The following is a 21,655-nucleotide window of genomic DNA, read 5'->3' as shown; positions in this document are numbered from 1 at the left end:
CGTGGTGGGTGACCAAGCTGTCTTCTTTGTGCATCCCTGCAATCCGTTTACACTGGAGAGGCTGCTCTCTGCTGTAGAGGCATGTTTTAATCATCAGATTCTGCAGCACAGAGCCACTACATTGAGTTCATGGTTGTGTTGATCTGCTCTGGATGCTGCAGAGGTGTCAAAGCCTGTCCTGCATTGAGGTTTTGACAGAAACCTCAAGGTTGCATCCAGACACTCAACTGTGTTAATGGGTAGAGAGACAAAAGCGGCCTCTGTGCTGTCACACAGGGTGACCGTGTTCTCCAGAACCAACCTTTCCTTCTCACTGTGGCATGTTGCAAGGTAAGAGAAGCCAAACCTGGGCAGATATGTAGCTTAGAACAGAACTCACTGGCATGCCCAGTGTGTCTAGCTGTCATCACAAAGCTGGGCATAAAGGAGCCAGGCACTTACAGTGTCTCCACAGTATTCATCCCCCAAAACAGTAATCCATCAAGTGATTCATGACTGCAAATGGTGATGGAGCATCCAGTTCCACAGTGTGTCCTGCTTATGACTAGTACTATGGACAAGAGGGCTGTAAACAGCCTTGGCACTAGAGAGCTGGCTGCAGAGCTCTGGGTACCATTCCCTTTATCCAGGTTTCTGATTGTCCTTGCTAAGGGCTGTTTAATAGCTCTGGCATTTTTTCTTTTCCTTACACTTCATGTTAGCACCATTTCCTTTCCTCCATGTCAGACTGGAAGTGGTACAGCAGCTGGTACAACAAATAGTTGCGTCACAACCTCTTCTAGAAACTTCTGCTGAGTTGATGGCCGTTCTTCCTTTCATTTGATGCTTCCAGAGACTGCATCCAACATCCAATAAAAAGATAAATTTCTGTCACTGGTCAATGCATCGCATGTATTCAGCAGGAGCAGAAATCAAAGAAGGTCACTGCGGTTAAAAAGATGTAATGATGGAGTTTATTTCGGAGGCGTGGCTGATGTTCTGGAAATATCTGCAACCAATATCTTCTGTAAGAGGAGCTATGGAGCCTTCAATATAAATTGAAGGCAGAAATCAAAGGGCAAAAGGGGCGAGTGAATGCAATTTTGTATTTTGGTTTTTAATCTGTTTTTCAGCTGGTTCTGCTCACATACAGTGACTGACCTGAGCTAGGCTGCTGCAGCCTTTCCCGTTACATTAGCAAGGCTCTTGACCCTGATACTGCATCTAATTTTGCTGGGTTGGGTGGCTGGCTGGGGAGCTGCCATCTAATCTGCTCCTTGTTGTCCCCTGCAGATCTTCCACATGACCTACGATCTGGCCAGTGCTGTGGTGAGGATCGTTAACCTGATTGGGATGATGCTGCTGCTGTGCCACTGGGATGGCTGCCTCCAGTTCCTCGTGCCTATGCTGCAGGACTTCCCTGATGACTGCTGGGTATCCCTCAACCGCATGGTGGTAAGTGCTTGCCCCTCATGCTTCCCAAGCCACTGCTCACAGCATCACCTCCCAGCTTTCCATCTTCTGCCACCTCCTTTAAGGGCCTTCATCCTTCAGGCACTTGTAATGCCACAGTGGGCATGGGGACTCTTTGGGGACAATCTCAACAACAGGACAGTGTCCGGGCTGCAGAGGAGGAACGAGGCGACAGAGCCCCTGCAGCAGAAGGCATGAGCCAGGCTCCCCCTCCTGGCAGGAGACAGCCAAGAGCAAGAATTAAGGTGTCTTTCTGCTGAGGTCTGGGCATACAGAGCCAAATGGGGGTCCTAGAGCCCCGGCTGGGTCTGACCCATAAGATCCTAGTTCCCATTGCTGCCCTCAAGGAAACCATTCAGCCAGCTGCTCCATTTCCACTTGAAGGATGAGTGTGATCACACTGCATTCTGCACAATGTTGCAATAAAGTAGCTGAAACAGACTGCCATGCCACGGTTTGGCCTCCCCTTGTAGGAACAATGGCCAGACTTCCCAGTGAGGTCCCAAGCTGTGCACTGTTGCTGTGAGGGAGAATTATACCATATGGTACGTGTGCAGGGATTTCATGGTACCTTTCAGCCATCTCACTGAGCATTCAGGATCTTTTATTCAAAGGGACAATGTCCAGTTGATTAAGCAGCAAAAACTGACAAAGCTTAAAAAATTGCCTCTTATTGCAGCTCTTAACCTCTAGATTTCCCCAGCCAATTTCTTCTTTAAAAAAAAAAAAAAAAAAAAAAAAAAAAATATATATATATATATATATATATATATATAATATCAGGCACTCGGGCAGAACAGAACAAATGCAAAATGTATAAAGGAGCTGCCAGCTTCCATGGCTTCCACATGCAGAGCTGTGGGCACACGCTGCCCATGCCTGAGATGAGTGAGCAGCTGTCAGAAATCCTCTGTTTGGGGGCTTGTTTGTTTATTTCTTCCCTCTGCAATAATCATTTATTTCCTGCTGTTGAAAGGTGTCAGACTGACAGTTCTGGAGACTACAGCCCTTTATTTATCTACAGCAGAAGAACAACCCAAGCAGCAGCTGCCCTGTCTTCCCTGTGCTGCTTTTTTATTATTTATATGACAGAAGCAATGGAAGATCAGGGCCCCATTGTGCTTGTGCTATTTGGGTTCAAAAGGACTTACAGCTACTTGTCCTGGAGAGCTCAGAGCTGCAGACAAATCATCCCCATCAGATGAAGTGACTTGGCTGGAGCAGAAGATTTGTCCGTGTTTCCCTATTCCTAATGTACTACATCCTAATAATTCCTCCTCCTTACACTTACTATGTTTGGTCTTCTTGCCAAGGAACTGCTCACTAACCAAATGGTCATTGAGAATATGTTTTTATGCACTGAAAGCTGAAAACCACCGTTCAAAGGATTACCACCTCATATTCTATACTGCATAGGCTGCACGCCTTTCTTAGCTGCAAGTCTGAGGAGAGGCAGGAAAGGATGCAGAGGGCTCAGAAGAGTCTCCAGGATAGAAACTCTATTCAGAGCAGGGCTATGCCAGGAGAGGACTCAGGCTGCAGTACTTGTCTTCCCATCCTTAAGAGCCTGTGAAGCTGGGAATTAAATTTGCCTGGTGTGATTTTTTTTTTGTTCCCCTTGGCTTCTCGTCTGCAGCTCAGTCACCCGAATTTTGTTCACTTCATAAAAGTGAAAAAAGTGATGATCTTAGTGTCTGTCTCAGAAATGGAATCGCAGGAAAATGGGATGAAGAACTGGAGAGATGGTTATGTGTTCCACCTATAATTTTGGTGGTTTCTATTCAAATGTTGTTCAGGAAAATGCCAGCCCCAAAATAGCTTGTTTTAAGAACATTTAAAAAAAGTATATCTGGAATCAGATAGTTTCTTCTCACAATAATGTTCTGTTCTCTTATTTCTTGAGAAGGCTTCCAAATGTGTCACTGGTAGCTTGTTGACTAGAGATGGAAGTGAATAGCGTAATTAGTGCAACAATTTCCTTGTAGTCCATAGGAAAGTAATGGGAGAGTCAGGAAACAGCAATAAACCAGTAGCCTGGGCTGTCCTCAGGCGTTGGTGCAAGGGTATCTATGCTTTGTGTGCAGAATGGCTTTGTGTAAGGGCTGTGATGGACACAGGTAGGAGCACAGCATGGCTTCTCTCAGTGGCCAATTCAATTTCAATTCAATTTCAATTGGAAAGTTGGATTTGGGGTCTTTTAGTTCTGACCTGGTCACACCTGTGAGGGGAAAAGTATTGGTGCACAGCTGCCATGACTGCAATTAGGAGCCAAAAAGCTGGGATGGGACCAGTGTAGGTAAAAAAAAATCAATGAGTCTTGTGAAGCTGCTGCATCCAAGGGGAGGTGAACATGAGATGCCAAATGCTTTGTGGGCTTTCTCCTTGAGTGCTGTTCATCCACTGTGCCAGAGTTTCCCACCTAGCTGCTTGGCAGTCCATAAAACAGCCCTGACTCCGATGCAGTGGGAAAAGAAGATTCATCACCTCCCATCTGCTTCCTAAAGGTTTGATCCTCTTCCAGGGGATCTGTGAAGCATCTGGTGTTGCCAAAATCATATCAGGGGCTCGATAAATCCGTGGGTCCAGTTCATCTTGTTGTTTTCTATGTGTTCCATCCTTCATCTTTAGCAATTGTAGGAATGTATCTTTTCCTTCTTCCTGAACTGACTCTGAAATGGCAGGGATGGATGTTTTTGGTATTAATTGCTCAGCCCTAATCTCAGGGGCTTTGGCGTTAGCTTCCCTACAGGGCACTTTATTAAAAAGGGAAATGCTCATGAGTCAGCTCCAGTGAGGCATATGTGCAGGCAGCATCTCCCCACGACGACCCTTGCCTGGCAGCTCCTCATTGGAGAAATCTGAGCTCTGCTGAGACCCAAAAGCTGCTGGAAACACGTGGCTTGCTCTCTTGGGTGTTGTGCTGAACTGATAAACCCAGCAGGGAAGGCAAATATCCCCATGTCAAATGCAGCGACCTTGCATAGGAAATACTAATCATCTTCCCTTCTACCAGAAGGAGAGTATCCCCCCGCTTTGAGCATACAGCCCACAACCCATTACACGGTTTTTGGTGGTGCTGATGGAAAGCAGCATGTAGGGTAGAAGACAGAACAGTCCTGCATGAATCTCCTGGGTGATTCCTAACTCCCTCCAAGCCTCAGGTCCAGCAGCTCCCTCACACTTTCACTCAGTAGGCTTATGAAGCTGTGCAGTCAATGTTCATGTTTTATACAATCTTTTAGGGAGCAGCTGCAAGGGTAGAGCTGCTCCACAATAGTGTAAGAGCCAGGAAGCAAGGGTGGCTCCAGCATAGTGCCCTTACCAGCACCTAAACAGGGCACACAGAGCAGAATTGGTGATTTAAGGGTCCAATGACTATCCCAGAGAAGGCAAGGTGATAGTCATATCTAATGTCCAGCATCTATCCAGGGAATCCAGTTAGGAGCAGCAAGATATGGGACCGGAGGCTAAAGCAAAGCGCAAGGCCTGCCAGGGTTTGGAGCTGGGCAGATGTGCAGCCATGACATAGCTCACACAAGGACTGGATGGCCAGACTGAGCTCTGGTGGAGGTCCACGATCACTGGGGTCATAGATGGGAATCCAACAGAGACCTGGGCAATGAAGACTTTCTGATGCGCTCAAAGTCCTGAGAAAATCTTCTTTTCTATGAGGAGAAGGCCATGCAAAGCTCACCCTGGAAATAAGCCCAGAACAGGCAGGTGCTATCCAGTGTGAAGTTTGACCCACCATTTTCATTTCTGGTCCCACTCCTGCTGTCCTCTAAACTCCACCTGAAGGTGTTTTCCCTGCCTAGCAGATGTGGTGCTGTCCAGGGAGGGGCAGTGATGCTCGGAGGCTTTATATTGCAGCACAGCACAAATGGTGTGCAGCAGCAAGCCTGGAGTTTGCTATGCAGGCACATAAGATCATTGCTGAGCCAAATGTGGAAGTTCACAAAGTTCACAAAGCCCTGTTTGTCTGGGCTGATGGTCTCAAGTGTGAACGACCTGTAAGCTGCAGGTCTGACTAGGATTATACATGGAAGGGGGTTGGATGCTGAGTGAAATCCTGTGAGACCTCCATACTGTTCCTTTAGGTGCTTCTCTAAGGTACTGCCGAGCCCAGTGCTGCCTTTGAAGAGTTTCAGCAGTGTGCTTCCAAGTATTCAAAAGTAGAGATATGAGCAGAGGCATTGAAGTCCAGACACTAATCCCAAAGAAACCCTTACAGTCCTGCCAGTGTGGGTGTTAAAAACAAGCTAGTTCGAGAAAGCACTTCAAAGTAATTTTAACTCCCATTTGCAAATGCTCATAGTGCCTGGCATGCGTTTGAGATAACGTCCCTCTTGACGATGTTCAAGCACAGATCTATAGCTCCATTTTAGCTTGCTTTGAGATTGGGTTAAGGAGGAGCCATGTTCTTTCTGCAATTTGAAGGCCTCATTTACCTACCTTAATGCAACATTTTAGCCACTGGGGTGTATTTGTAGTATAGTCCTCCCACTGTAAGGACTGGTTTGGTATAGGGGCAAGCTGTATCAGGGCACTGTGGTGCTTGTACCCATGTTTGGAACCAGTGCTGCTTGCCTGACACAAAGTTTTGCATTCTTGACTTGCCTGTTTATTCTATGGGAAACAAAGGGGTGTAGAGTAGGTCTGAAAAATAAAGATATACAGGGACCTCTAAGGAAAGAGGCATTGCAAAGACTGTGCTGTGAGGATCCAGTGCTCTTTACAGATGCTCAGAGGTTGTGTCCCAAAGGTAACTGCTTTGGAAGGTTCTTCCTTCATGGAATTGCCTCTCTTTCAGCAGTCCTTGATCTCTCCTCCCAGCAGTCCATGCTGCTCAGGACCATTGTAAACACCCTGTGTTTGCTCCAGTTCTTGCCCCTCAGCCTGTCATTACTCAGCCTGGCACAAAGCAGGCTGTCCTTGCAGGGAGCCGTGCTGCTGATGGAAACTGAGGTCATTGCTCATAACTACAGGGTTCCCAGGGAGCTGGAAGTGTTTCTGCAGGCTGCTGGGGCTTGGTGGTATTGGACTTCATGGGTCTGGATGACTAATTTGTACACTGCAAGCCTGCTACATCCAAAAGTTTATTGGAAACTATTGGCTCCTGCTTACTTGGGTAGGAACCAAATATAGGGTGGTTTATTGACTTGCCTGCTCCTGAACAGCAAGTTGCTAGAAGAACAGCTTTTAAAACTTGAACCTGAGTGATGCCCAGACTCTCCTCTTTGATCATTCACAGCCATGAAAGACCCTGGCAGCCAGGATCCTAATGTCTGAGACTCCAGCTCAGCTGATCTTTTTCTGTCTTCCCAGATTCCCTTTGGAATTTCAGCTCAGCATTTCTTTTCTCCCTGCCCTCAATTCTGTTACAGAGATGCACTGCCCTGTTAAACTACTGCCACACTGAACTCAGAAGGCAGCAGCATTTCCACAGTATCACGGGAAAGGTATTTGCTTTGAGAACCTTCTGACTGAGAAGTAGAACTGGACTGAGAGGGCAAGGAGAGAAGAAATCACACTCCTCTCCATCAAGCCAAGTACTCACCTCTGTCCTTTCTCTGCCAGACTTACCTATTGGCTCTGTAATAGAAAGGCAGGCTGGGGCATGCTTAACCACTGTGTGGTGGATTGCTGCTTTTCTCAGTTTGTGTTTAGAGCTGGGAATGACTCTTCTCCTTGCCTTGTCAGGCTTCTCTCGGGGAGCTGCATTCATGCCTGTGCAGGCATCAGAGTTGCATTTGTTCTTTGCCTTCTCCTGTAGCTGACTCCCCCTTTGGGCTGCAGCTTCTCACACACAGGAGCAAGCCGCCTGCATTCCCAGGCGTAGAGACCCCAAAGGCACATTATCTTTCCTGCAGGCTCAGGGGGAGATTTTTCCAGTGCAGGAGGTGAGCTGGTTCCTGCTTTGTTAGGGAGGTGAGCTCAGACAGCCCGGCGCCAGTAGGGAGCCATCCCTCCTGGGACCCTGGATGTGCTGCTGCTTCTGTGTCCGCTTTGCTGTCACTTCTGTTGCTTTGCCCTTCTTGTTGTAGTGTGAATCAGGCCTGCTTGCATAACGTAACTGGATATGGTTAAGGTAACACTGTCGCCTGTCTTTGTCCACGTGCTTATCTCCTACCCAAGCATTAACACTCTCCAGAGGTTCCATCTCTTTGCCACAGCTCACAAACATTAACAGTGCTCTTTGGTTCTGTTTACTACTTGTCAGCTAACTGAAAAATTTCCATCAACGTTAGTGACACCCAGAGAGCTGTTTTTTGTAGACAGGTCATCAGCCATCCACCTGACTGTGATAAGATCCCTCCAGGGAGGCATCCAGTAAACTGCAGGGCTCCCCGCATCGCAAATCACCAGTGCTGAGCCTGCTGTGTCTCTCTGAACAGAGCTCACACAAGTATTGCTCACCTGTCTGATGAGCCCCAAACCAGGTCTTCTGCAAATGACCTTCTGAGTTGCTATGCTGTATGTATCTGCACAGCTATATCCAAAGTGCATATCCAGCACCTTCCTAGGAACAGGAAGAAGACTGATGAATGTACAGATGATGTGCTGTGATGAATGTCACCGTAGCAGTGGTATTTTTTCACATCTTCTAATAGCAGTGTGTGATGACAGTGCATTTACTTTACAAGGTTTTGTGGCAAGGACTTGCTGGCATACAATACCCACAAGATGGTAAATGTACTTTGTGCTGTTCCATAAGCTCAAAGTAATCAGAGCAGTCATGAAACTTATGTTGTGCTTTTCTCCCTTTTGCATGATGTAATTGCTGAGGTGTGTCTGCTGTTCACTGCGGAGGGAGAGCACAGCACGTCTGAAGGAAGCCATTGACTTTAACTGGCTTCTCACTGTGGTTTATTGCATCTTTCAAATGAGGCCATTTGTAGTTTGTTCAGCTCCCTGGAAAGGCCCACTTTGACCCTGCAAAGAGCTCTCTGCCTGGACATTATCATCTTAATTTTCTGCCCTCCCCATCTCTTCAGGTAATGACCAGAGGCCCTGGACATTTCATAAACTGCTGGGGAGTAAAGTGGTTTTCCCTGCTTTGCAATGTCACTGCTGGAAGGCTTGTTCAGGCTCTCTTCTGGCAGTTCTCTGAAAAATCCATTTCTCAGTGGAGTGACTGTTTGCATCAGTCCCTTTTCCCACATGTGGGTCATTTTGAACACATCACAGTGCATCATCTCAGTGTATCCCTGGTTACAGAATATCAGAATCACAGAATGACCAGGGCTGGAAGGGACCTCAAGGATCATGTAGTTCCAACCCCTCGGCCTGGCAGGGCCACCAAACATACACATTTACTAGATCAGGTTGCCCAGGGCCCCGTCCAACCTGGCCTTGACTGCTACTGGTTAGCCAAGTGTCAGTCAGGCTTCCTTTCTGGAAGCTGTGCTGGAAAAAAACACATGGAGTCTGTAAAAACCCTGACCAAAGTCAGTTAATGTCAGATGACTGAATGCAGGGTTTATATATATATATCCAGTGTGCCCAACACTTCTAAGCCATCACATTGTTTGTTTATAACATAGAGGTGCTTTAAACTTTGTGTGTAAAGTTAGGTATTGTTTTCTGAAACGTGTTCATCTCAGTGAATGTCCTGTCCCACTGCTAAAGCTTTGTCTGTCTATCTGTCTCTTTAGAATGACTCCTGGGGGAAGCAGTATTCCTATGCGCTGTTCAAGGCAATGAGTCACATGCTCTGCATTGGGTACGGGCAGCAGGCGCCCGTTGGCATGTCAGATGTGTGGCTCACTATGCTGAGCATGATTGTCGGTGCCACCTGCTATGCCATGTTCATCGGCCATGCCACAGCCCTAATCCAGTCTCTGGACTCCTCGCGGCGTCAGTACCAGGAGAAGGTAAGGATTGGGTTTTGCAACCCTTATCTCACCTAGGGGTGGTCTACTATGGTGGTCAGGGCTATGTGTGACTCACACAGGAGGCTGAAAGTGCAGTGTCTTTGTTACTACTGTAGTTTATTGGTGTTTCATAACTATTTTTGTTTACCCAATAGAACCTCAGAAGGAAATAGATGCAAGATCACATAAGTAGCAGTAGGGCAAGTGGTGAATTCTTTTTGTCTCTGTTTTAGATCGGCATTATCAGTGTCACTGGTATCTAAAATTGTAAGTCACCTTCTGACATCTTTTCAAATCCTGACTAAATGTTCAGAATGTGCAGTTTTTGTTTAGCAAACACTTTAAAAGTATCCAGATTAATCACATCCATGCTCATGAGTGAAACTACATGACAAACCCAAAGCGCAGCTCAAAGCTCAAGAGCACCAGGTAGGTTCCCCGGGTAGCTGTCGAATTAACTGCAGTTGTTGAGTTACATAATGCAGGACACAGACAGAAATGTCACCACTGATCAGATTACCACTGCAATTGGCAGTAGCTTCTGGTGGTGGGCTTGAGGTGATGCTGCGAGTCTAAGAGATGTTATGGAGCAAACAGGGTCACTCACCATGATTCAGCAGATGGTGTAATTTTCCTTTTAGGACGCAGGTGAGCAGGGCTTTTGCCTCAAGTTGTGGTAGAACCAGCACCTCCACAAAACAGGAGAATGTGCTGAAGAATGTGTTTAACTAAGAGCAAGGGCTTGGAGGACTCAAGGGTGTTATGGTTGGGGTTATATGGGTATATGAGGTGCTAGTCCTATTCTGACCTTGCCTGGTGCAATTAAATTAGATAGCTGTTGCTCAATCATGTGAAGTATGGCTGGCATGCACTGGCTTAAGAAAGGTGAGTTTGATGCTGCTGCATGGGAGGAGGTGAGAGAAAGGATGTGCAAGATGGTCTAGAACAAGCTTGAGACACTGGGATTGCAGTGCTGGGCCACGGAAAGACCTTGCAGTAAAGCAGAGACCGAAAGCAAAGCCTAGGGGCTGTATCATGCTCTGAGGATGGGGAAGATCTGAAACCAGAGCTAGAGCTAAAAGATAGAATCCAGGAGGATACACATGGAGGACTGGGTTACTTTTTGCTTCTGTGTTCCAGATTGGCTGGACTAAGGCTAATTGGGAGGAAGGCATGCCAAAGAGAAGGACACTGCAGCACTAGGAATGCAAACTGATCAAATCTGTGCGTGCAGAGTATTTATTCAAATTTGTTTGAAGTAGCATAGAAGTCAAGGACTGATTTGCAAATCCAGCCACCTGGTCAACCGAGCTGCAGCCAAATTCACACCTGCAGGACAGGGAGCTGCATTTTTTTCCCCAGCCAGGTCTGGAGACAAGGGCAGAACTTGTCCGTGGGCATTTGATTCCAGTCAGTGCTCAGGGAAACCAGTCACTAAAAAGCCAGCAGGGACTGCAGCTGGGGTGGCAGTAGTGTGAAATGTTAAATAAAGCCTGATTAGAATGTGGAGATGTGAACAAGAGGGTTAATAGATCCGGGAGAGGAGCTTTGTGACAAAAGCAGTGGATAGAGGTTTTAACAAAGGGTATATTTCATGTGTAGTGGTTACAGCAGGTTCATTTTGCAAGGTATTCTCTTAGGAACAAAGCCTTGGGGACTGAGTACATTCAATTTCCTCTTGCAAATGGGACAAATGATGGTCTAAAAACAAATATGTATTTACTTTCTGCATTCCTTAGCACTTGAATAGCCATGATTAAAATGGCTATTTGTGTTTTGCTTCATGATTTGCAGCCCTGCAACTCAATTTAGTTCAGTCCTCATGGGACAACGTGTCTGTTGAAGCATATTATAAGCAAAGAATCTCAACAAGTTGCCGGGGTCGACTGGGAGAAGCAGACAGCAGTTTGGAGGCTGCTGCTGAGTACACCTTCAGGCTGCAGACAGGGCTCTGCATCTCACCCCAGCAGCAGCTCTCACTGCAGAGATTTCGTCAGCTGTTCTGGGAGTAGCCAAAGAAGGAGGCAGTGAGGAGGGAGAGGAGTGGCAGAAATGTATATAAGAACAGGACAGAAGGGAATAGCTAGAAACTTTGCTGGCAGGCTTTGTGTAACCTTCAAGACAAGGTTTGGGAGAGAGCTTGTAGTGAAGTTTCAGAATGATCTTTTTTGCTGCTAAAACAACTTGTTCTTCTCTTGTACAAACAGGGTTTCTGAGAAGGGGAATAAAAGATGAGATGTGCTGTCTGTTGGCTTCAACAGCAGGCTTGACCCAGTAAACAGGACATGATTTGGTCCCATCTTTCACTCATGACTAGATTCATTTGGACACAGTCCTCCTGTAGGAGATATCTTAACTTCATGCTACGCAGGTTCAGCACGGTAGGGAGGCCATACAGGATTGATTGGTTGATAGAAACCATGGAGATACTGGAGACAGAAGTTCAGCTCTCCAAAACGGTGTAGTGCCAAGGTTCCTGAGTACAAGTGGAGAGTCCCATGTGGCGCAGAGCATTCCTACCAGCTCAGGCACTGAAGTGGTACAGCCTTCATGGCTATGTGCCATCCCTAAAAAGCTTTGAGTCAGAACAACTTGTTAGCTCTGGCACTCTGAAATGGCTGTCTTATTTCCAGTCCCAGTGGCAAAGTCAGAAGTTCTGTCTTGCATTGCAGAGTGTGTTTTGCCCTAAATGATTTGCCTGCAGTCACACACCAGAGTCAATAGCAGGGTCAGGGGCAGGTCCTGTCTCTACGTTTGTCATTGACTGCAAAATTGCCACACAATCTACATTAGCTGTGGCTCACAAGAGGAGGAGAGTGTTTTGGGCCCAGGAGATGAGCAAACTAGACTGATGTGCAAGTTATTTTCCTTCATGGTGCAGGTTACTCTATTAATTTCTTTCTCTAATCCTAAAGCTCAATTGGATTAATATTTATGTCAAGTCACCACAAACAAACACACACACACACATCCTCCCCAGTTGGTTCTGTAACCTTGAGGCTTGGGGAGTGGTGATTATGCTGCTTACTGCAGCCATGCTCATTGGAACAAAACAGGGAGAGACTCTGGGCTTCAGTCTCCCTTCTCAGCAGGATGCAGGCAGTAACGGGCATCCTGCAGAGAGTCTTGGCTCTCCTGCATTATCTTCTCAGGTACATGCAGAAGAATGACTGATGATAGGTAGGAATTGCTGCTGTCAGCATTGCAGAGCCCAGCAAAGCTGTAATCTCTCCTGCCAGAGCCTCATCTCTACTCAAGATCTGTCTCTGGTATTCTCCTGAGCTCTCTGTTCTCCATTTTCATTCCCCTTCTCCCTTTCCCCTAATAGTCTGTCCAGTTCTTCTTAAAATACAGATTAAAACTGGGGAGATACTTACATATTCATATCATTATTCTTAATAATCACCTGCTGCAGCACAATTGTAAGGAGCAGCATTAAAGAGAAAGTGCTTTCCGAATCCTGCAGAAGCACTCATGACACGATCTCTCAGTGCCTGAACTGGCCATATAGTCACCATTATCACAGCCATTCTTGCACAGATTCCTCTGTGGTCTGGCTGTCCACACCAGCTGTCAACATTTTTGGTCCTGATCCTGCCGTCAGTGGCCTGAACTCACCAGAGAGGATTTTGATCATGGCAATTGGGAAAAAGAATAGTGATTGTTAAGGCTGAAGTATAATATGTGGAACATACAGTCTTTATTGGAGATTAAAGCAAATGTTGGACCAGTATTTGTCAAAGAAGAAGTGAGAGACTCAGGTTTGAACATGCTGATCTCACGAGGTCCTTTCCATAGCACCATTGTGCCTCAGTGCTACAAAGGGAGCTGGGGATCCATCTCCCGGGCATAGTCAGTCTTTGCCCTTCCCTGGCGACCAGCAGTATTAGTAGGCAGAAGGTTTAAGAAAGGATTTTTTTTCTTCTGGTATGTAATTAAGCTTTAGAGCTGCTTTAGGGCACTGCAGAGGCCCAAAGTTTAATGAACCTCAGAATATTTAAATAAATACACACAAGGAAAATCTTCCAAGTATTATTGAATGCCGAGATGCAGCTTTGACTCGTGGCTGTGGTTAACCCTCATCTGCTTTTGTCAGAAGCTAGGAGGGCATGGCCTTGATCTAGGCTACTGTGTGCCTCTTTTGCTCTTTCTCCTCTTCTTCAAAGCATCTGAGATTGTCGAAGACATCACCTTTCATGTGTCTTCGGGCTGTTGTGCTCTGCAGTTTTCTGAACTGGCTCCAAGTGAACGTGTGCATGGAGTTCAGTGCAGAGATCCTAGCTGGGGTCCTGGATAGAGTATAATCACATTAGCCTGGCAGCATGCCCTTGCTTATTAGCTCCCCTCCCTCCCCTCCTCTGAGCAGAGCTAATTAACCCAAGCACAGCACTGCACCGAAGCTATATTAATTCTTGTGGCTCCAGGGTTGGCTTAGCTAGTGCTACCTTGGGGATGGCATGGCACAGACCTATGAAGATAACTTTTGTCACCTGCTTTGTTAGCTCTAAGGTGGGTAAAGACTGACACTATTCCCACATGTGCTCTGCCACAAAGCTGTCAGATGGGAGATTTCCCATTCTTTAGCAGCCTGGACAACATTTTAACTGCTATTCCCAAGTTGGCTGATGTCTTTGATTCCTCAGGTGGATTTCCCCAAGTTCTTAGAATCCAAAGGAGTTACAGAGAATTCTCCCTTCCTGAGCTAGCATATCAATTTTGGAAGGTGGGAAGGCTGTGAAACTCCTTGACTCTTCTGGTGATATGTGAGAGGCTTGGAAGCGTGCAGCACTCAAGAAATTGAAAGTGTCTGGGAAATTTAATCAAATTTCCTAATGAGGAAAAAGTTTGGAGAGCCTTGCTTTGTCTGGTTACAACTGCACGAGTTGTGTATTACCTCAGCTCTGTTCAGAGACAGCCTGAGAGCTGTTATGTCCCACATTACTGTGAATCAAAGCATTTGGGTTAGATAACGAGGCTTAGAAATGATGTGATATATTGATTGTTTCTAGCTGCAAGGGCTGTTGATGTGCAGTGTCTCAGGCAGTGCCTCCAGACAGGTTCTTCTGTAATCAGGGCTGGCTTTTCTGGCAGCTTTGTAGGCCAGTCAGCTCAGGATGGTGTGCTCAGCACAGCAAAGTAGCTATTCTACAGGTACCACATCCATGTTCTTTTTCATAGATTCATAGAATGGCCTGGGTTGAAAAGGCCCACAGTGCTCATCCAGCTCCAACCCCTTGCTATGTGCAGGGTCGCCAGCCACCAGACCAGGCTGCCCAGAGCCACATCCAGCCTGGCCTTGAATGCCTGCAGGGATGGGGCATCCACAGCCTCCTTGGGCAGCGCTTATAAGAAATCGGTAACAGGCTGTTGCAAAGAGTGTTTGTTAAGTCAGTTGTTTTAAGGTTATTTAACTGTTTTCATTAGACAATCTTGGGTTGATTATAAGACAGAAATGCCTTCTGAATGAAAACCCCAATGGTTTCTTCTAAAAACATCTTGCAGTGGAATTCCCCATCCCTTTATGGCTGTAACTTAACCAGAGTCAAATAGTTCAGTTTCTTTGCAGAATATTTTGCGATGAACGTCCTATTCCTTGAGAATGCTTACCCACATCTTACAGTGACACTGTACAACATCCTCCAGATACCTGTGCAGTGATCAGTCATCATAAAACAGGCAGTTCAGTGCCCAGGAGCGCGTCTGTCTTCCAAGCAGTAGCACCTGTACAGACAGCATGGTTGGCTGAGAGGGCTCACATACAGAGTTCAGGCAGTGCCCTCTGTGCTCACACAGAAGTTGGTGGCATTTTGGTGTCTTCATAGCACATCTCGACAAAAGGAAACACTAATCTGCCATGTAGTTTTGCCTTCTGTCACCAAGTCTATGCTGGGGATTGGTCTTGGTCTGCAGTATCAAAGATAAAGTGATTGTAGTGATTTGACATTTTAATTCGTTCTGAGAATGGAAACCAGACAAATAGCTCTTGTTCTTTAAGCAGTGTCAGGCACAGCCTGGGCTGAGCAATGTGTTGGTGCACGCACGAGTGCTGCGTGTTGTCACGGAAAGGAAAGTGCTCTTGCCTCAGCAGTTCTTTGTATCCCAGTGTGGGATTTCAAACTTCATTATCAGTTTTGAAATTCACTTTGGCACTTGAACCAGAAATAAATAAATAAATAAATAAATAAGTACATCACAATGTGAAGAGCTCAGGCTCCCTGCTGAGCCACCTCTCCCGGCAGAAAGCTGCTCCCGGCAATTCTGATTTCACATCAGACTCACTTCTCCCTTTCCTACATCTCCAGCCTTTGTCTCCTGGTAGATTTTACCTCATTTCTCTTGTCTTTCTTTTCTGTTGAAAGTAATGCTGATCTCTTTTTCCCCACCGTGCTTCCAAGTATGTGGATCCAGCGACATGACCTGACGTCTCTCGCATGTCCCATGATGGGGATTTCACAGTGCTTGAAGAATAAAAGATCCATTGGTCATGCCCAAATGTCCGCTGTGCTGGACTACAGATGTATGCTAGGATATGCTGGCCTTGCCCAGGTTGTTTGTGGAAAACAGGCTGTTTCTTTGGCTATGGTGTAAGGTTTGTACGTAGTACATTCCTAATTGCAGAATCTTGCTATCAGGGGCAGGATTAAAGCTTAAGGCAGAGCACCTGTAAAAGCAAACAGGCGTTGCCACAGCATTTAAATGCAAACAGGTAAATGCAAATGTGTCTGAAAGTTCTGGGATTCCATCTCCTGAGACCCCTGAAACTCACGGACATTTCCATCACTTACAGCTACGTCTTATGACAGCCAGCTCATTGCAGTGTGCTGAACAGCACCCATGGTGGGATTCCCTGCTTGTGCTGTGGCCACTGCAGCCAATGGGAGGAAGTAAACAGCTGCTTCATCAAGTTCCTAATTGACCCTGCTGACATTCATCGCCAAGAAATGGGATTGTCTGAAGCTTAATCCTTGCTTGAATAGCTACTGATGAACAGCAAGGCAAGGCAGAAGCAGAGAGAGGCTCCTCATTATAATGAATGTTGTATAGAAAGTGGAAAACTCTAAAAATTCTCTGCTAGTGTCGGTGATATCCATAGCAGAACAAGAGGTTGATTCTACATAAGATCATTTCTGAAGGTATCACTGCCGTAGAGTTAAAAGCATTCCATGTATTTCAGCACGTAACATGCAGCACTTGAAGATCATCCTCCCGTAGGAAATTGAGCTAGCGCTGCAGTGCAAAAATTAACCCAGTGTTTGAAAGAGCTCAGAATCAGGATGGCATGTAAAGCTTCTTGCAGACTGAAGGCTGGATCTGTAGGAAGCAATCAATAGCACCCATAGCTAAAGTGTTGGCAGGATAAACTGCTAGCTTGTACCCAGTACAGTCCTCGGCAAAATATCAGGGAGAAAACAAAGCGTTGTGTTCTAAAGCTGACACAAAATAAGCTACAAGCAAAGGGAAATCAGCAAAGATTGCACCAGCACTCTTGGCCCAGTTTTATTTGTTACAAATGTTCCATTTTCTTCCTTTAAGCCACTCTCTCCTGGAGTCACTGGACTCTGTGAGAATGTGTGTTGGTCAAACAGATCTCATGGTTACAGATCCTGAGGGTGAGAGCATGAATGGCTTCAAAGACAAAAAGCAGGACTCAGCGTTCATTAGTTTTTGATGACTACTAAGTGCTGGGGAGCTGACACAACAGCACTGTTCTAATCATATGTCAGAGAAAATAAAACAAAGGTGCAACTGTGTCCTATCGAGACACTCCATCTGGTGAATCTTGTCACTTGATCTTTGCCCTTATGAAGCACAAATCCACTTAAGAGAGATGCAGTGCTGTACATCGTGGCTGATCACGTGTATCTGAATCCAGTCTCGGGATGTATACTGCCATTCCCACACAGCACTTGAGATGCTGTCAGAGCATCATAATATTTCACTTAATTGAAAATGCATTACTCTGCTTGGTTCCCTTTTTCCTTACACAAGTGCATCTCTGTTGACCTCCAGGAAGTTCAGGTGTGGAGAATGGGAGGAGGATTAAAGTCCGTCCCATGGCTGCTTCAGCCTATTTCTGGAAGTAATACAACTCTATATGGGAAATGTGCTTTTGTCTTTGGGCAAAGGGCAGCTAGCATCCCAAGTACCTTCATTTCAGTAGGTGACGTGTGTGTGCCCGTGTTGGTGAGCATTCTGTGCAAGTGCATGTGTTTGAATTAACCCAGCTGCAAGAACAGTAGATGGCATTTCTCTGAAGCTCTGCAGAGTGATATCTGTGGACAAAAAGAGGACTCAGGGAGGCATCTGTGCCAGGGCTGGGATGGGAGCAGCTCTTCTCAAAAGCGGCGTCTTTTTATATTCAGAAATAGGCTGAGGAAATAGTCTGGCTTTTCCAGACAGTGATTTATTGCTGCCAAAGAAAGGAGGACTCTTGACAGAGATTGAGGGCATAAAAGACATTAAAAATATTTAGTTCTCCTTGGACTGTGAGTGAAGTGTGGTGTGAGGGAGGGGAGTGGGGAGACAGCCAGGGAAAGCTGCAGGTTCTAGAAGAAAATATACTCATCTGAGCTTCTGGGCAGCCTGGTCTGGTGGTTGGCAGCCCTGCACATGTCAGGGGATTGAAACTAGATGATCCTTGTGGTCCTTTCCAACCCAGGCCATTCTATGATTCTAAGTGGTTCCCTTTTGATATATTGCCCCCTTCAAAAGCTCATTCAAGGAAAGACAGACTTAAAATAAGCTCAAAATTAAACAGACTTGATTGTCTTCGGAAAGATTTAAATAATTCCTGATGAGTCTTTCCATTTGAACTTGGAGAGGCCACTAATCTCTGCGTGTTGCTCTGGCATGGGGTGAGGGGAGGTAGCACTGCAGGGACAGGAGAGCTGAGATGTGTCTGCTTAACTGTGGTGGAGAATTATGGATTCTTATTGCACAGTTTTCTTTCGTAACCACACTTTTAATTCGTAAGCAGAAGGAAAACCTTTCATTCTGGATAAGTCTGTCCTGTTTTTACACCGAGCCTTATCTGGGGACAGTGAGTGTAGGAGAATCTGACAAGCCCTGGAGGCTTTGCGGGGCGGTAATTTATTGTTCTTCGTTACAAAGCAATAAATCTGTATACAGTAGTGAGTAAGCAAAGAGTCCTGAGTGTTCCTATCCAACCTGTGCTTGCTGGGGCATTCCTCCCACAAAGCCAACATCAGCTGGAGATTGATAGCAAGTGCTTACAGTGGGGAGAAGAAGGCTAGTGGGCTGCTGGCTGGTATTTCTGCCACTGGGCACCCTCGCAGGTATCACCTGGTGCTCTGACAGTGGGGCTCCTGGGTGGGATGTTCCTGTGGTGATGCTTTTGCTGTGTGGTAGACAGGCTCCAATTCAGGACATGAGGTTTCCACTCATTTTGCCTCCCTGCTGCTGAGCTGCAGGCTATGCAGCACCCAGCACAGCCCACTACAGCATCCTGCCTGCCTCTCCAGAACTTCAGAAATCCAAATAATAAAGTGCAGCATTCATTGCCAATTCAGCTCCCAGCTCCCTGTGGGGAGGTGGTGACTCGCTTGACTTTGATCATGCTATAGTGATCATGAATATTTACAGCCAGCTCCTCTGCTGCAAGCTATAGACAAAAAGCTCTGGAAATGCCAGGAAACCCCGAGTGTCCCCTCTGCCACCTTGGCTTCTCCGAGTAATTCCTTCTCCTCTCTGGTGCAGATCAAGTTGTTAGCATGCAAGGCAGTGCCAGCACAGACTGTACTGAGTGCTGAGTGACACTGATGTGTGCAGGGAAGGTCTGTAATGAGCAGAAGTTCGGTAATTAGGCACTTCAGCACAAGCTGCAGTAAAGAGACATTCAGGGGCAGATTTATTGGGGGAAAAAAGGAAGGCAACGGGGGTGTGTGGTCCTCTCATCAGCATTATTAGTATGGATGATACTCTGTACTGCACGCCTGGAGGAAGGGGCATGAGCACTGCAGCACATACACCTTGTCCCTGCAGCATCTATAGGGCAAGTGGGCCCATTTAGAGTCCTATGCCCTTGAAGAGGTGTCAGTTACTGATTGAAAGCACCCTTCATCACCAAACACTGCTCTGGCATCAGACAGCGTGCCCTTGTATTCCCCTCTAAATGGCAGGGTGGAAATGCAAGTTGTTAGGCAGAAATATGGACAGGTTAGGTAGCATAAGTGCATGGAGCAACAGGGATCCAGCTAAAAATGAAGAAGATCTGGACCTGTGCAGCTCTAAGTGAGAAAACAAAGGGGTTTGTAGTGGGCAGGTGAGAACACAGAGGAGAGGAAAAGCAGGCTATGGGTGCATCTTCATGTGAGTAAATGTGGTATTTGTTTTTGCGTGCCGTCCTTCAGGCATCTGCTCCCAGTTCTTCCTCTGTGCTATTAGTGAGGACAGTACTCGAGGAATGAGGAGCTGTGTCCATGGTGTAACTGGCTGAGGATAAGATTAAGGTTAAAACATCAGGCATCTATTTGGGAAACATGTGCCTGCAAACTTTCCATGTTTCAAGGCAATTGCTCTGTCCTGCACCAGATTTACCTGCCTTGGCCAACCCAACTTGGTGTGAAGGAGTCAGGTATGGGAATCCTGTGGTGTGCATTTGTTCCCTTGCGGGTGCCGTTTGTTACATGGTCTGATAACTCCCTTTCTTCTTCTCTCCTCTGCACAGTACAAGCAAGTGGAGCAGTATATGTCCTTCCACAAGCTCCCTGCAGACATGCGACAGCGCATCCATGATTACTACGAGCACCGCTACCAGGGGAAGATGTTTGATGAAGAGAGCATCCTGGGAGAGCTGAGTGAGCCCCTCCGAGAGGTGAGGGAGGTGCATGTTCCCACCATCTCTGGCAGCTGTGCACTGTCCTGTCCCCATGGCTTGCAGAGGCAGCAGTGCAGTATGCAGACCCTGCCATGTGCTCATTGCATGAATGGTTGCATCTTGGCAGTTCTTGAGCCCATGGCAATGTTGGAGAGGAGCAGCAAGTTACAAGACAGGTCATGTCAGTGAGGATAAGACAGCCACGTGCTTTGAATCCTTTTAGGAGAGACTTTGCTTACTTTCATAGCCCTGGCTGGCTATATAGCACACAGAAGTACCCTCTGCCCCTTTGTGTCCATAAGGGCACTGTCAGATCTCTCCAGCAGATTCTGGTGGGGATGTGGAGGTGATTTTCACTCCCCTTCCTGCAGCGTTTGATACTCCAAACTTTGCCCTTTTTGTTTGTACAACAGACATAAGCATCTTAATCCTGCTGAGCTCTCCCTTCTTCAGTCACTCCTGTCCTTTATTCCTATGCAGTGTAAGGGTCTGTGGTCCTTGCACTGCAGAGTCAATACTATGAATGAATACCCTGGGATTTTTGAGAATGGCATGATGTCTAAAAGGGGAACCCTGGAAGAGAAGTCCCAGTAAGGAGAAGACATATGTTTCCCCTGCCCTCCTTCCTGCTCCAGTCATCCAGATCCTCCTCCTGTGCTTGACTGGGGAGCCTTGTGCTGGGTGATGTACTCAGTATCACTTTGCTGCCTTCTGAGTCTGAGCTGACATGGCACAGAGCAGCTCCTGTGCAATGGAAAATGCTGTCATACCCTCTGAGTGACACCAAGCCGCAGGAAGAGGCACAGTCCCCGTCTGCTCTGTGACAACCGAACAGCTGAATTGGGTTTTCTTCAGCTGAGGTTGATGATCCAGCCCATGCCCCAGTGACTGGTGGGCACCTCTCCCTCCCTCCTCTTGATACTGTCCCCAGCTGCCCAGGATAATTATTTCTCTGAGAGCCGTGGCACATTTGTGCTGTTTAATATCTCATTGTCAAGCAAGGGCAATGGAGTACGTAGGGCTGCCAAGGTGAGTTATAACATTTTCCCAGAGTGGAGCTCTGGGCTTTTTCATGCACAGTTTTACCACTGCTATGCACCTCTCACGTACTTTAAAGCTTTCTGCAGGAAGAGATATATTTTATGTATTTGGGAGGATGGGGGGAATCACTCTTTTGTCCCTGCTCAAAGGGAAAGCAAATGAATGAAAGCAGTGAAGTGTGGTGTCAAACTATCAGCTCCAGTTAGCATTGCTATGTGCTGCAAGCATCCAGAGGCCCATTCTAGCCAACACAGGGGGAGCCAGACTAAGGGAACAGCATCTTTTTGGACTATTTAATGTACAGTGTCAATTTTTTAATATAAGTGGGAGAATGTTACGTGTTATTAGGTGTTGACTGAGCATACGTGTGTGCCTTTTCTGCTTCCTTGTCCCATCTTTTCTTCCCACCTCTCTCCCCTACCCCCTTCTCTCTCTGTATTCGCTGTGCCAT

At 46.6% G+C, this 21,655-nt stretch overlaps 1 protein-coding gene across 1 annotated transcript; it reads left to right on the top strand.

Moving 5' to 3' along the window:
- Positions 1 to 544: 544 nt before the first annotated feature.
- On the top strand, positions 545 to 20,989 carry LOC116653918 (potassium/sodium hyperpolarization-activated cyclic nucleotide-gated channel 3-like). Its single transcript, XM_032446926.1, has 3 exons — positions 545 to 1,434; positions 9,108 to 9,326; positions 20,014 to 20,989. The coding sequence occupies exons 1-3, from the start codon at positions 1,282 to 1,284 to the stop codon at positions 20,350 to 20,352; spliced, it is 711 nt and encodes a 236-aa protein (XP_032302817.1). The 5' UTR covers positions 545 to 1,281; the 3' UTR covers positions 20,353 to 20,989.
- The last annotated feature ends 666 nt before the right edge of the window (positions 20,990 to 21,655 follow it).

This window comes from Coturnix japonica, chromosome 10, assembly GCF_001577835.2.
Source record: "Coturnix japonica isolate 7356 chromosome 10, Coturnix japonica 2.1, whole genome shotgun sequence".
Taxonomy (NCBI): Eukaryota; Metazoa; Chordata; class Aves; order Galliformes; family Phasianidae; genus Coturnix; species Coturnix japonica.
The sequence above is the reverse complement of the archived record's forward strand: the minus strand, read 5'-3'. Positions and strand labels throughout refer to the sequence as shown.